General features: G+C 38.4%; 1 protein-coding gene across 1 annotated transcript in view; it reads left to right on the plus strand.

Moving 5' to 3' along the window:
* Positions 1-962: 962 nt before the first annotated feature.
* CALCR (calcitonin receptor) overlaps positions 963-17,060 on the plus strand; it is a 92,189-nt gene continuing 76,091 nt past the window's right edge. The window contains exons 1-2 of the mRNA XM_090287850.1: positions 963-979; positions 1,299-1,401. Of these exons, the coding sequence (XP_090143976.1) occupies positions 1,395-1,401 (7 nt within the window). The 5' untranslated portion in view covers positions 963-979; positions 1,299-1,394. The remainder of the gene's footprint in view (positions 980-1,298; positions 1,402-17,060) is intronic.

Consider the following 17,060-nt stretch of genomic DNA (forward strand, 5'->3'; position numbering starts at 1 on the left):
GACCGTGTCTGGACTCAGATCGCGTCCCGGGATCCACCAGGCATTAAGGGCTTTAGGACGGAAGCATAAGGTGGCAGCAGTCCCCAACACCAAGTCTGGCACTCCAGACCTTAGTCTTCCCACGCCTCCCCACTGCGCTCACTCACCCTAGGCGCACTCCTAGGTGGGGGGCGTTGTTCCCCCAAATCCAGCCAGCGCCCCCAGCTCCGGACAGCTTGCATAATCCAGACGCTATCCCAGGGTTTTCTGCACCCCCTTGGTCCCCCTTCCTACCTCCTGCACTCCGGCTGCTTTTCTTACCTCTTCTCAGCACCCAGCTCCTAGCCAACCGTTTTCCCGCCCATTCCCGTCCCACTTTCACTGCCTCGCCCACTACCGGCCCTCTCCAAGGGCTCCTAGGTAATGCTGTCCCCCAGCAGTAGCTGTGGGAGCCAGAGTGGCACGGTCTCCCCAGGTGGGTTCTTTTGGAAACTCACCTCCCTCCTGAATTTGCATCCTCCAGGGAGGGGTCAGGGTTCTCAGAAAGCTGTCTCCAGGGTCTGTACGAATCTCCTAGACCGGATTATCACCCTGGCCCACCCACCCCTCCCTACCCCAGGTCTAACTCTGGTCCCTCTCCTGCTTTCGGTGTTTACGCAGCATTTTGGTCTCCGGGACTCGTGGAGTGAGTCCCAGCCGGGACTGGAGCAAGGTAGCTGCGGGCGCAGCCCCACTCTTGCGGGGCCAGGGTGAGAGGGTCTGGCAAGGAGGCGTGAGGAGCTCTCCTGCTCTCCACTGCCTCTCCAGGGACAGGAAAGGGCTAGCGGGGGCGGAGGGGGGGGGGTTGCTGGCGCTCATCAATTCCGCAGCCACCTCCTCTGCAGCTGGGAGGGGGACCGTGAAGGAGGAGGGAGGCGGAGGGACTGAGGAGGGAGTGCGGGAGAGTATTTAAGACTCCAAGTGAGAAGTTTGCGCACTGCTCACAGCTGAGCGAGAGAAGGTAGGCGCCGGGAAGGTGAGCCTCTGGACTTTGGGGAGGTGGAAATTAAGCATGGGGGGAAAGCAGTTGCCTTTTAGCCTGTAATACAAGCTGGGACTAGGTTTAAAGCATCACTTAAGGCAGAATTAAAGTGTCAGGAAATCGAGAGGTGGGGCAGGAGAGAGAGGGCTCAGGACTTAACGCAGTTCGCTCTCAAGTCAAACTAGGAAAGGGATCCCCTAGACTCTGGGTGGGCTGCAACGTGCGGCTGGCCAGCCTGCCTGCATTGGAGAGGTGCGCACTGTCTGCACCTCACCTGCGCCTAACGTCTCCTGTTCAGCAGATGGACCCTGTGGCTTGAGTTCCTGAGTCTGGAGTCACCACCTGAGAATTCCCTTCTCTTCTACTGAGCTGTGCCCAGCTGCCCAGTGAAAGCATGCCAGGTGAGGAGGGCCTGGGGGTGAGCTTTGGGATGTTCCCAAGGATGGTTGGCAGAGGCGCAGAGGTGGTGCCTGAGGTACCTTGTTTTTTCTTATTGGAAAACTGCTGTTTGTGGTGTTTGAGGTTCTGATGTAGGGTCAGTTTAATCTCAGCCACTTCACTTCACCCTTGATTAAAGGAAAGATAGTCCTGGGAAGATGCTACAACTTATGGTTTCATACTGAAAAGTCCTCTGATTTTTCTGACTCTTATTATGTTGTTAATGTAATTTTTCCCTCAAAAGTTTTATTCACCAACTTATTGGATATGGAAATTATGGGGCTGACAGTGGTGTGTTTTTTCCCAAACGGTGTTTATTAACTAACAAACAGATAATGCCGGCATCAATGTGATGTGTCATGGTTGTTCTGGTTATTGGGAATGAGTACAGTGGTGAAAGGAGTTGCTTGTTAAGTCATGTTTTACAGAGAATTATTTTCCAACAATCATTTATGCATAGCAGCCATTCTTCACACCTATTAAGAAAAATATGTTGTGTTGCGTAGTTTCCAAAAGGGTACTCTTTTTCATGATGCTCTTTCCAAGCCTGGGTGAAAGACATCAAGAACAGCTCTAATAAATTAATATTTTTTCCCCAAACATACATTTTTCTTGAGGTCCAAGAAAATCCAATCAAAGTCAACAATCAACACTCCGAACATATTTAAAACCCATTATTCAGGCTTTATTTTGCAAATCTACTTAAGTTCTATCTAAAAGATTTAACCTAGTATTATATGGTATAAGTAAGACTAGAAGGCAGGGATCCACTAATGAACCTTCAGGAGACCCTCATGATATTATGGTTGTAGTTAACCTGAACCAAGTCATATATTCAAGGCTATTTAATGAAATTATTGGGTGATTGAAAGTGAAATGTTCAAAATAAACCAAAATGTGACCATGTAGTTCCTGAAACTAATCTTTAAAGGCAGGGTGTCCAAGTTTGAGTGTGTCTTAAATAATAAGAAAAAGCAAATATTTTATATATTTGGACCACTTTGGCTTACCATTAAAGACAAAGTAGGAATTAATGCATTTAGTATCGTGGAATTTATAAAGTATTATTCGTGATAGCATGTTGCTAGCCTACTATGTGTTGAGTTAAAGAACTCAGCTTTTATAATTCAAAATTGCTGGTTTTCTTCACTAGCATTATGAGAAGAACCAAGGTGATTAGATTTGCAAAGCATCTTTGCAGTTTAAGTCAGTGTTCTGGTGGAGAGCACTCATTTCTACTCAATATTTTAACTAGCTCAAAACATCCTTCAGCCGGGATTTGTTTGGGTTATATGACTCTAATCTAGAGTTAATGTTAGGAACTCTAGCCACAAAAATAATATTCAGTTATGTTGTGAAGTGCTCTAAGATTATTTATTGACTACGCCAACATACTGAGCATAGTAAACATGAAATTCTTATTATAATGTATGCATAGGAACATGTATATAATCTTAGGGTTGTATTGTTTTATGATGCTTGGAGTTGAAGAAAATTAGCTGATGCAAATTCTACTTGTTTCCCTTTTTTTATGTGTTTTTGGAATTCCAGATAGTGAATGATGATGAATAAAGAAAGGTAGAATTTGCTTCTATCAGTTAAAGAAATAGAGCTAAATCTCAGTATAGGATTGCTGTGGCAACTCTATTCTTGGTGACTTCCCAGACTTTTTCTATGTTGAGATGAATGAAGATATTATCTATTGTTGGTTTTTATTAGAGTAAAAGCGAAATAGAAATAGGAGGCTGGTGATATTTTCAATGACAACCTAAACCGGTGTTCTCAACTTGGGCTGAAAATTAGACTCAATGGAAGAACTTTAAAAAAATATATGGATGTCCGGACCCTACCTCAAACCAATAAAATTGGATTATCTAAGGAAGGGGTCCGCATTTTGATTTACAAAAATATAATGGTAATGTGCAGCCATAATTGAAACACAATGGCCGAGATGATTCCCATCTTATTTGGTAAAGACTGTAATGTCAGAGGGTCTTACTGAAAAATAAATGCTGTATGTTTTGTTGGTGGTCTAATCTTTTTTTCTTTAATAAAGTCTATAACTCGATTTCCCAATTAGAAGAAAGAGTTGGTTTTTTGTGTGTGTGGTTTTTTGTTTTTTGTTTTTTGGGTTTTTTTTAGATGTTTAAATCACAACATTTTCGGGGAATTTTTTTTTTCTCCAGAAAGCAATCTATTGAGTTGGAAGCTTATTTGACTGCCTAGAAAATATTTTAGTAAATTAAGTTTACAGTTAGGGAATGTCTGAAATAATGCTTTATGAAACACGGAACTTGACTTTATTTTGCTAAGATCTGCAAGGTGTATAATGTGTAAATATGTACTGTTTTGAAAGGAGAGAAGGAGAAAAACAGTACCATTCTCCTTGGCACACCAACAAATTCCGGGGGCTGACTATGTTCTAGAATTTTACATGAATTATTTATGTAAAGCTTACAATAGCTTTGTGAGGTACCAGCTATTATTCTGATTTATGTATGAGGAAATTAAGGACCATTTAGGTTAATGAACTTGCTCAAAACCACAAACCAAATAAATTTAATATGTGTTTAAACCTAGGTCTTCTTGTTCTAAGTTCAATACTTTAATAAAATATATACTTATATACATACTTTATATATTTAAATTTAAAGACAGAATTCTTTTTTAAAAAAAGCAGTACTGGTTAAAAGCTCAGATTCTGTATGGCTCTGCTTGGGTTTTATGTCTGGCTTCATCACTTTCTAAGAAGCTGTGGGATTTGAGGCAAATAGACTAACCTCTCCATGCCTTAATTTCCTCTGTAAGATGAGGTTTTTCTAATGAGAATTAAATGAGTTAATACTTACAAATCACTTTGGATAGGTGCCTGGTTCATAGTAGGTTCTATGTAAATGTTAAATTTTTTTAAATGTCATTTGTTCAAAAATATTTTAATTGTTTATTATGTGCCAAGAATTGCATTATGCTTGATGTTACATAGAAAAATAAGACACATCCCATTCTTCGAGGATTTTGTGTCTTAATAAAGAATGACCAATACATAAATAATCATTCCATGCAGGAGTGATATTTTCTTCCATCTTAATTATAATTAAAAGCATTATTTTGTGTGACACTGTGTACTTTTCAATATTAATATGATCTTCCAGAGGTCTGTATAATGAGGATTATAAAAACAATTGATAATCACCTGTATCGTCACAATGGTATTAACTTGTTTTCAATTCTATCAAAACACAAAATAATATTCACATATGTTTCTGTCTTTACTTTATGAGTTTAGAAAGCTGGTAATGTGGAAAGGTTCAGGGTCTTTAAATTTTTATTTTTGAGGTGAAGCATTTGTCGGGGCATGGGGAGAATTGATAGGGAATGTCATCAGAGTCTATTCCTAAAAGCGGCTTTTTTTTTTTTTTTAATTGTTTTCTGAAAAGAGTGTTGTCTGGAACAGGTTTTTTAAATAAAAAGCAAAATAATTTTAGGGTAGGAACTGTCCATCAAGGAATACAATTAAAGGTCTCTTCTACAGGGCTGTCTCAGCAAAACTCAATGTCAAAGGAACTGGCTGTGCTTCTTCCACTGAGCTACTGCCGGTATTACATGATCCCTCCAGGGTATCTGTGATACCTGAGGTATAGGATTCTGTCTTCATTCAAATGAAAAGCCTCTCATTATTAAAAATAGCACGTGAATTGCTTTCTTTGTAAAAGAGTAACACACATACTCTAAATCAGTGGAGCTATTTCCTACAGAAATAAAGCACCTGGCTCCATGTTTTTGTTCTGTTTTTGAAATATGTTCTGTTTTTGTAATTAATATTTAACCATTTTATTTCATTAAAATTTCTCTTTGCAAATGTGTATCTTTCTTCTCTTATCACATCGCAAGGCTGCTCCCAATTTTTCCCATGGATGCTGCATTTTCCTTTCTCATCGTTACTCTGCTACCCGTCTAGTTTAGGCTTTTATTACCTTTTACAAAATACTTCAATATTCCCCTCATATTTGGTCACCTTCGGTCTCTCCGCGCTGCATGCATGCAGTGTTACGCAACGCAGTCAGGCCTGTTTACCCAGCTCCCACGTTGTTTGTCACCCTCGGTTCCCCATGGTTCAGTGATTGCCCGGAGACCGGAGACTTAGAGCCACCCTTCAGCCTGGCACTTAAGATGTTTCCTGATAGTAGATTATACCCATTTTATCTTTCTTATCCGTGCTAAATAGCAAACCTCAACAGTGACCCAATTCCAGTTCTGAAGCCTTAGTGATGCTACAAAAACTGACTCCAGGTTTGGAGTCCATCCTTCACTTTCAACCTTTATGCCCTTGCCTGTCGACCTCGGTCTGTATTCTGTTGCCTCAAAATCGGGGTGCGTGGCAGAGGAGGGGGCTTTACATCAGCTGCAGAGCTGCTCGGTTTTAGTATCGGTTTCTTCTAGAGAATCTAATCCCAGTTCCTGCCTTTTATTTGTCTGATAGATCTGAATTCAGCATTTCAAATCTTACTTTCCTCTATCCTTCAGGATGTATTCATCATTCACCCATAACACATCCAACAAATTTTCATTCCTTTAACTTTGCTCATATTTTAAAATTCAATAAATGTTTACTAAATGCCTACTATGTCCTAGTCAGGAGATATTGTGACAAATTACAGCTCCTGGCTTTATGAGGACTGGCGGAGACAGACAAACCAATAGACAATTACACACCCGTGTGGTAAGTACCTCAATAGAGAAACGCCCAAGTGCTCTGGAAGCAGGGACAACACTGAGCTGGGCAATGGAAAAGCTTTGATGAAGGTGACCCCTAAAGGGGACGTGATTTAGCATTGAATTGACAAGACAGAATGAGGAGGGGAAGAGTTAAAGTGTGTTACAGGCAGGACACCAGTCTATGAAAAGCCCCCGTGGCTTGAAACAACACATTGATCTGGGGAACTAAAAGGTATTTTAGTTGGCCCTGAGGTCTACAAGGCATGGATTACAAAAGAGTTTGCGTGCCTGCTTGGCTGATGGGTTTGCATTTTATTATGAAGAAAATAGGGGTCCTTGAAGGAGTTAGAGTAAGGGACTGAAATAATCAGATCTGCCATTCTGGTAGATCATTCTTGTGGAAAAGTAGGAGAAATATTAGTCTGAAGGAAGGATAGATACAAATGAACTGGAAACTGAGAGCCTTTAGCAGTAACAGAGGGGAGAAAATAATTAGGATCACCTTGCTGGAGACAGAAAAGAGGAGAAAATAGATTACTGTTGGAAGAAGGTTGATGGTGTGATTAATTCCAGGTTTCCTTCACAGATGATAGGAGAGGTGGATATCATTCACAAAGTCCAGACAGGGGATATTTTAGGGAAGGAAGATAAAAAATTTAATTTGGAACATAATGCATTTTGCTTATTCATGTGAGGATGTCCAGTAGAAGTTAATACAGAAATGTGTGGCTCAAGACAGAATTCTGTACTAAAGATACAGATCTGGAAGACATGAGTGTGTAGGAATGGAGAGTTTCACCTTTGAAGAAGTAAAAAAGAAAAAAAAAAAGGTAGAAAATTAAAAAGAAAAGAAACTCGGAGACAGAACTCTGGGAACACCCTTTAAAAAAAAAAATGAGAAAACAAGCCTGCAAAAAAACGCAGCGATGAAAGGCTAGATAAAAGGAAGAAAAACAGAGAAAGCATTTTTATGGAAACCAGGGAGAAGAAAGTACCTACACTGGATGTTACAAATAAATTAAGTAGGATAAAGAAAGAGAGATCACAGGTGGATTTAACAAGAACAATTTTAGTAGTGGGTTGGGTGTTCATTCAGGAATAAATAAGTGAGGAAACGGAGGCACTGAGTATACACAATAATTTCAATCAGTTTGATATGCACCTCTCACACTATCTTTTTGAAATCTTGCAATCCTCTCAAGTTTAACTTATATGTTGCTTCCTTCTTTTTAGCCTTACCTGCTTAGCCAATGGCCACCCCCCCCCCAAAAGAATATGTAATATCACATCCCAATATCTCTTTCCTTAGAGCTTTCTGAGAAACATATATGCACACCTGTGTATATGTGTATAAAATATTCTTGCCTTTTGTCATTTATTCATTGAAATAAATTTTAATAGCTTTATTATAAGAATGTATTGGGGGGAAATATGGGTTTTATAAACCCCTACCTTTAAGGATTACAATCTAGAAATCCCAGAATTACAGCATCCAAATATTTTTCAAAATGTCTGTGGGAGCCCTGGCTGGTGGGACTCAGTAGACTGAGCACCAGCCTGTGAACCAAAGGGTCACTGGTTCAATTCCCAGTCAGGGCACATGCCTGGGTTGCAAGCCAGGTCCCCAGTTGGGGGCGCTCAAGAGGCAACCACACATTGATGTTTCCCTCTTTCCTTCCCTTCCCCCCTCTCTGAAAATGAATAAATAAAATCTTTTAAAAAAATGTCTGTGGGAAACATACCAATTTTGGGAAACATATCAATTTTGGATCACAAATTATACCATTGTGTTTGTCTTATGACACTTTTTGGCCTTTTTAATCTAATAGGGAAATAAAAAATTTACAGATATCCACAACAAAAAGAGGAGAATATTTATTCATACCTTCTGTATTCTCTGGCACACACAGAAGACCTTCTCCTAGTGAAGTGAGTTTAACTTCCTTATATGTGGCCATACATATCGTGCTTTTTTTCCCTGAAATCTTTTTTGTCACATTGAGGTTTACATTTTTCCTCTTTTAAGATATCAACTAGCTGTTGCCCCAGAGATTTCAGCCCCTTCTCTTTGCTACTTCCTCCAAATCAATAATTCATTCACATTTCTTACACCCACATTCTTATTTCCAGTTTGAATCTGTGTTGGCTTGAGGAGCCAACTCTGTTTTCTTTAGCAAGCATTTAAAACATAGCTTACATACTCAACACAGCATAGCATTCTGTTTAAGCATGCAGAACGATTTTCCATCAGGTCCTTGACACTTTCTTAATCACAAAGTATAGACCTCTGCTTTTTCCCTGCCTCTTGTGTTAGGCTGAAGCTACCTAGGTGGTATTTATAGCTATTCTAGGTAGGAAAAAAATAGGACTTTTCTTCTCATATTCTCAATATGGACTAGAGCCCTGGAAGCTATTAATCCTAAATTATTTGAATTACTGATTACCAGAAAGTTAACACTTCCTAGACTTTAGGAATGTAACTAAAATGATAACCAAAAAAAAAGGCTACAATTCATCAAGCCCTTACTATGTCCTGGATATAGCAATGCTCAGTCACTTCTCATGATAGTCGGGGATGTTATCAAGCCCATTCCATAGATGAAGAAACAAGAGACTCAGAAAGCGTGCATTACTCTCCGAGGTTCATGGTATCTCTGAAGCAATGAGCTAAATAGAAGTCAAATCTAAATTTGCCTGATGCCAAAAGGTTACGCTCATTCCACTGCTGAAATCCAATGATGTTTCAATTGTGACTTAGAGACCTTTTTATTACAATCAATATAAATTGTCTTGAATGATTAGAGCCTTTACTAACAGATGGAATTAGGAGCCCCTTTCCATGGACCCTTAGGTCAATATTTCTGGAGGCTTTAAGCTTAGCTTTCCAACTCAGCGGGGCTATTGAAGCTGTGGCTATACTGGTAGTCAAAGTCCAGCTTTTGGGAATATCCTGAAATAGTCCAGGCTCATGCTATATGCCAAATGGACATCCTAGGTAGCTATGTCCATAAGCAGAACCTTCCTGCACAACAATAAAAAAGGAAAACTGTGATGTAGTTCTTCTAGGTTTTCATGTCTGACACAAATCTATTTCTATTAAGTAAATGTGAAATGAATTTACTGGAACAGGTATGAATTTGGTGTCAGCCTAATATGAAAGCTGTGCTTATTCTTTCCTGGGACCTAAAAGTAACAGTACTTATCCTAGGACTATACTAGGACAAAAATCTCTCTTTGACAAGAATAATTTTCCAAGGAGAGCTCAGCCATTTGAGGAAATCTCTCTTGCCGGGTGTTCACAAGTCAACTCGGTCAACAGGGGAAAAGGAAAGGCAAATTGCATGAAAGCCAAATTTTAATTTCAAATTGGCTTGACTCATGCATTAATTAACCCAAACTTTGGCATAATTATTTGTTTCTAACTTTTCCTCTGACAGACAGAATTCTTGCAAACATGAGGGTGTACTGTAGGAAATGTCAGTGTCTACAGATATCGAGATGTGATCTTTAGCCCAAGATTCCGAGACGTTCATGGCACAGAGGACACAATAATGCAAATTGCTTTAGCACCTCATTCCTTGGACCTACCACTGGGCTAAAAGGTCAGGACAACATCTGAACACTTTTTTGTTTTAAATCATATAGACCACAAAATTGCATAAGGCAAAACCCCAGCAAAGTGGAGAGCAATAGTTGTTGCTCGAGGGCCAATTCAGGAAAAACAAGAATTTACTGAGTTGCTTTGGTTCCCATTCAAAATGAAAATAATTTTATTGCCTCCAATGAAAAAATACATGTTCTTGCAAATTAGATATTATTATTCTAGTGGATAGCAAGGTAATAAGAAACATGGATTTCTTTTTGGCTACTAAAAGTTTAATAGTCTGGGCAAATTTATTAGGTAGAAATCAGCAGATATCAAAGCTAGAGGTAATAGTCTCATTGAGCTACACTTTAACTTGGTAAAGAGGCGTTTCTCATATTTAAGTTGATCTCATACACTTTCTTGGTAACTAGTATTTTACATTTATTATTAATCAGGAGTCTGATGCTTTCATTAAAGAGGAGACTGAGACAGAGGTGACATTTCCCCTCTAGCAGGTGAGAGTGTTGCCATGAGATTTCCAGCCTTCTGACTCCACAGCCAGTGCTCAGAGAATCCTGGGCATCTAAAGAAAAATATTTGCACTTATAGATGACCACAAGGAGAGTTAAACATATAAGTAAGTACGGCCCTGGACTACATTGCATAAGGGGCAAAGCCTCTCACTGTCTCCTTTCCCCTCTTAGTTTCCCAAATGCCTGCTACTTATAGTATTCCCATTTATTCTACAATCCTGTTTTCCTAAGGAAAAGTCCCATTGCTTGAGCCTACCCACAAAACTCAATTGCTGTTTTTTTTAACCCTATTACTACAAACCCTGCTGTCTTCAAATAATGTAGTAGGGGAATGAGCCCTTCTTTCCATCAGGAAATAAATATCGTCATCATCAATGATTCAGGAGGTAATTCTTGAACTTGTGTTTCTTGATGTGTATTCCTTGATCAAATCACTTTAGATGTTTAATCCCAAACTCAAAGCTTTATACAACATGTAAGCATATTAAGAGCTGTGAGAAGTCTGCTTTGCTCCATATCCACCACCTTCCATGTAGCCCAACCGCTGGCATATCTCGATCGCCATTCCAACAACCTCCTATCTGACCTTCTCACTAGCCCTTCCCACTCTGGGACACATTCTCTGCTGGCAACCTGTGAACTCTCAAAATGTAAATCAGATCAGGTTTCTCCTCCATTCACAACTATTTAAAGACTTCCATCCATGCTCATACCCTCCTCACCATAGCCTCAAGTTCCTCTGTGACCTGGCTCTCACGACCTAATGCCCCAACCTAATCTACCTGGACCATTCACCCCACCAGGCTGATCAGGATCCATTCCCTGAACGCACCATGTTCTTCGAGCCCCTCACCCTCCACACGTGCTCTTCCCTCCATCTGTGATGCTTCTTCACTCACTTTCACCTCTAGCGGCTTCTCCTCCCTCAGGTTTTGGCTTAAATGCCACTACCTCAGAGTAATTATTGCCCTGTTCATCTTATCTCAGCTCCTCGTTTATTTCCTTCAGAGTTATTAATACAATTTGGAATCATTCCATTTCTTTTGTGTCCATTTCCTTTCTTTTCTATCATCTGCATTGAAATATAAATTCCATGAAGTCTGTCTTGTGTGTGTCATTTCTAACACTCAATAAATACCTATTTAATGAATAAAGAAATGTAACCATTTCTTCTTGTCCTATTCACAGCATTTCTCAATGTATGTGACCATAAGACCCTATTAACTCTTAATATGCTGCTGAAAATCTTTGGGAAATTTGCCTTTTTAAAATACAGTTAAGTAATAACAGAAATTTTAAGTACTAATGCAAGTGTGCCTTGGGCCAAGTATGATCATTTAAATCTTCCTTTAGATGTATCTTCACTGTAGGATTGACCATCTGGTGTCATATCCAGGAACCTAAATAAGTCTAGTACCTACTAAGGCAAAAGTGCACCCAAGTTTACAACAGGTAATTTTAATTTCTATCATCTTTGAAGGATATAGGATTTTTAAAGAAATGTAATTACTTTCATAAGCTATTATAACTATATCTACTGTTCAAATGATATCTATTGTTCATGGCCTCTGTTGAATCTGCAATGTTTACCGACTGGTAAACATTGTCACCAACCTGCTTTATTGTCTATACATAGAAGCAGGCATTTCTAAGTAAAATGCTCAAGAACCTTCCACAGACAATGCAAAACTAGCTGAAATAAGCACCCCATCATTGAAACCAACTCATACCTGGTAGATTCTTAGAAACTCAGTTACAGTGTTGGGAATGATGAGACCATAGTCTAAGCAGAGCCAAATGTGAAACTTTGATCAATATCTGTTCCCCAACAAAGCATAACTTCCAATTTTTAATAAAAATATGTTTTAAAAACTTTTAAGGAAACTTGAATATAAAATAGATTTATTGAAATATTTCAGTAATAATGATAATGGTAATTATAATAGTAGCTAATACTTACATAGCACTTGCTATGAACCAGTAATGTTCTAAGGCTTTTATAGATTTTAATATATTAAATCCTCACAGCAATTCAGTCAGGTAGGTACTGTTATAATCCCCTTTACACATGAGGAAACCAAAGCACAGAGAGGTAAGTGACCTACGGAAGCACACACAGCTAATCCACAGCAGATTCAGAAGTGAGACCAAGGACGCCTGGCTCCAGAGAGTAAGTACATTTTAAAAGGAAAATGTGCTTACTATAAATTTATGTTAAAAGCTTAACAGCAGAAGTTTTACTGTGACATAAAATGCCTTTGGTTTTGCATTTTTGCAGGTCTTTCAACAGCAGATCCACAGATTTCTTTTTGTTAAAAAATTAAAGGAACTAACTAGTGGTTTTCCTTATTTGTTCCAAATGTTAATCTCTACAGTGGTCTTGGAGGTACCCATGCTAATAGTATTCCACTCTGCTCTGTGGTTTACAAGAAGGGGAAATTGTGCTCCACCAAGCTGACTCCTCATTCATAAAAAGCAGGGTCAAATACAAAAATGTAATGTTTTATTTTAAAGGTACACTTTTTACCTAAAAAACACAAAACACAACTCTTTACGAACATGGTTTTAAATAGAATTTTAAGACTACGTTTTGACACTTACATGAAAATTAGTCAGAAACCCATGATATGTATGGTTTTAATGATGTGGAAATAAAAAATGGTCTAAAAGTGGCAAGTACAAATACATTGAATTTTAATTAGACTAAAAATGGTTGAGTTTCCTATTTACTCACTTGGAGATGACAAACTTTCCAAGATCTATTTTGGAGCATGGCAGCTCTTTTCCATGTGTTCTAAATGGTCTCATTTCCCTCTGCGGTGACCCTGTCAGCACTCTGTGTACAGGAGCAACTGGGGGGATCTGTTCAGATACCCAAAGGAAAGTCTGTGTGTACTTCCACGTTCAAGCTGCTCAGCTTTTTGCAAGTGGTTTTGATTTACCATCTTTGATTTGTTTTTAATTTATTTACCATTTCTGTGGTTATTTTCTTTTCTGATATTTAGATCTTTTTATACTGCTTTGAAATTTTCATGCATTCTATTGTATAATATGTTTTAGTCTAAAGCTTTTATTTTCCCTTCCACTGTTATAGCTCACTTTAAGAATAATGACAAAAAATAAAGAATGGAAAAGGTGTTTCAGGGACATTTCAAAGACTATTGATCTAGAACCTGACTGTTTCACATTAGATTATCCAATTTCCTTGTGAATCAGGTTATTTTCCAGCCATAGGTTATCATTTTATAGACAAGGAAATGAATGCGCCAGAAAGTGAGAGAATATTATCTTCTAAAGTTGTATGAAAATATACTCAAATTCATGGAAAAAAGAATGGAGGAAAAAATGTGTATACAGCATGAGGAAAAACTGTTTATTTTCAGTCTAGTTGGATTAAAAGATCTACTCTTGACCTTTCTTCTGTCAATTTGATATGATGCAATATTATAAATATTCAAGAAAAGAGTTCAGGATCTTCTTTGCCCTTTGTAGATCTCAAAATATTACAGAATAATAACTATATTACCCTCAGGAATGCAAAATATCCACTTTGGAAAGGAGAAAAAGCACTTGATCTTAACACAGAAGCTCATCTTGAATGCTTCTGAAGCTTGACCAGTGTCATTAATGGAAGAGGAGCACTCATCATTTTATTCAGTTTAGGTAGCCATTAAATAGGTAAATTAGTCAAATCAATTTAGCACAACCCTAAAGTTTTATAATCATTGCATGAGTTCATTTAGACCCTGCCAAAATTATTTCCTGCCAGAAAGCCAAAGAACGATTGGTTTACAAACATAGGAAGGTTATGATTGAGAGCAGACTGGCTCTCGTGATAGCGTGTTCAAACTTAAAAGCTGATATAAAGCCTACTTTCTTTGATACTTCTCTATTGATTTAACAGTCCGGGATTTTTCTAAGCCCTCTCTTGTTAGTTGATGTGTACCACCTCTTAGAATAAGAAGAAAAACACATTTGAGCTCATCTTCATAATTATTATATCTATAAAACCCCACCTAGGTGATTCAGGATAAAACCCCTAGTTTTAATACACTGGGTTTGGTCAATAAAAGTTATTTCTCACTATCAATTTTACATATGTATATCCACTCTCAGCTTTCATTCAGATTCTTAGGTCCTAATATTAGTTTATGTTAGTCCCTGATCTACTTGTATATTTGAGGAGTTTTTTAAAAGAATATAGCATCTCCCTATCATGTTCCCTCTCCTGTCAGTCACTTGTAAATCTTCTAAAACAGCTATTTACCTTTCTTCACTGCTTAAAACACACATTCTTAGAGATGAGATAATTAGAGCAGATCTTAAGGGTCCTGACCCCACTCCTTCATCATATAGGTAAAGAAATAAAGGAGATAGCTCCTCAGTGTCACTGATACTTTCCCTTTTCCCATCAACATGTTTTTGGGGGAGTAGTGGGGGACTAGGAGGGAAAAACTATTCCATTTTCATTCCATAATGCATCAGACATTTGGATTTAGAGGTGAATACTAGGAGAAAAAAATAGGTCATTCTCCATCAACGAGCCAAGATTGTAGCAATATAGGCTGAGTTTATTTCTCCCCCAGATTCCATCACAGTCTAGAATTTTCCAGCTGGTGAGATTTCACTCCACATTAAAAAAAAAAAAGGAGTTGGGATCCAGACATAACCACCATGGTCACTAGTGGACAGTAGGTATAGAGATAAATGGCACCTTGGGTGACTCCCTGGGTTGTCCAGGCTGATGGGCACCTGAAAATATAGATGCAGGCAGTAGAGAAAGCAAGTTTATCTGCTCTTACCATTACTCATTGTATCCAAGTTAAAATTGTTTTGTTGTAGAGTCTTCATCTTTTTTTCCCTTTCTTCACAATACATTTAAGCAAAGCTCCAAAATAGATATTGCTGAGTTTTTAAGTGGCAAGCATGCATGTGTTCTGCTTTTAAGATTTCTCAATGTGCTTGATTAAATAACATTCAAAACTTTCTCAAAAGCCATTTGTTGATAGAATTGCTTTCAGGTGCATTCAGAACCTAAGGGACAACTACATGGGACAGGTAAGTTTTAAGGCACATGATACAGGGAGAGGCTGGAGCCTGAAATGGAGTTCCAAGTAGGGTACCAAATGAGATTATATTCTTCCTTTTCTAGTTTGGGGAGTCAAAGTCTATCTGACAACCATGAATGCACTAGGGGAGTGGGGACAGGAAATGTCACAAAAACTAATAATGACTATTATTAATTGGGCTTCTTATATATGCCAAATTATATACAAACATGCATTGTTTAATTTATGCTCCACAATAACCCTGCAAGTTAAGTATTTTTATCTTCATTTTACAGATGGGAAAACTGAAAATCAAAGAAGCTAAATAAATCAGTAATAAAAAGAAAAAAATAGAAATAAAATAATTATAGTTAATGTTTTGTTAATTTAAAAACTGACATTTTTGAGGGCTTATGCTGGTTCTTGGACAAATTATTATTCTATTTAATTCTCAGAACAGGCACAGACATCGTTAGCATATCCATTTTGGCTCTAAGGGATGGTGAGACTTAGAGACCTAGAGACTTAAAGAAAGATGATATAACCAGAAGCAGAGGCAGGGTTTAAACGTAAACAACCTAAAGAGCCCATGGTTTGAATAGCTGTCCTGTGCCACTAAAAGCAGAGCATGAGTTCTCACCCACGTTTGTGTGCTGCTCAGTCTATGATTTTTCAGGGTCCCACATGAACTTTAACACGGTAGTTCACAAATTTGGTCTGATGACCCACGCCGAGCCTCACTAGACATCATTATCTAAAACAACACGTGCAGAACAAGGGAGGCACGTTTAAATGCAGTTGTGCTGTCTGGCAGCCAAGATCAAAGACAATGTCAAGAGTTTCTCCTGACGTTAAGTGCGTCCAATTTAAAAGATTACACTCTGAATTCTTAAATATTTAAAAATTAAAAAATTGGTCAACCCTATGCTTCCCACCTTACACTGGGGACAATGAAAAAAATAATTGTATTTATTCATAAAATTTAAAGAATCTGAGCTCTCTTGAAAAAGAATGCTTTTAGGGAATGAGAGGTGGTACACAAAGCAGACTCTTACAAAGTTGCCCAAGATTAACCCTTATGATAGCAAGTACCACTTCATAAAGAATTTTCCAGAAAGCATATTATACTTGAAATAAAATTATATCAATGTATAAATGTATATTGTATAAGTCGCACTCTCCTTATACCAAACACTTAGGCTCTGTAGAGTACATGCACACAGTCTGTGAGGTTCTTCCATGTTCAGTGTCTCTTTGGACCCACGCCCAGCAGCAGGGCTATAGTGGGAAGGGTGTTGTATACAACACGATGTACCACTTATCAATATTGTTTGGCCACTCTTAGCCTCAGTTTCCTCTGAGGGAATTTTTTTATCTTGAAAGATCTTTAAACTTTTATTTCTCAATTACAGTTTACATTTAGTATTGTTTCGATTTGGTTTCAGGTGTACAGCATAGCGGTGAGACAATCGCATATTTACAAAGTGCTCCCCCGATATTTCTAGCGCCCACCTGGCACCGTACATAGTTACTGCCTTATTATTGACTACATTCCCTCTGCTGTGCTTTACAACCATGTGACTATTCTGTGACTACCAATCTGCACTTCTCAGTCCCTTCACCTTTTTCATGCAGCCCCTCAACCTCCCTCCCCTCAGGCAGCCATCAGTCTGTTCTCTGTAATCTGTGAGCCTATTTTAAATAAAGCAAGAGAAGTGCCAAGCATGGTACAAGGTATA

This window comes from Furipterus horrens, unplaced genomic scaffold (genome assembly GCF_987537825.1).
Source record: "Furipterus horrens unplaced genomic scaffold, mFurHor1.1.pri manual_scaffold_9, whole genome shotgun sequence".
Lineage (NCBI taxonomy): Eukaryota > Metazoa > Chordata > Mammalia > Chiroptera > Furipteridae > Furipterus > Furipterus horrens.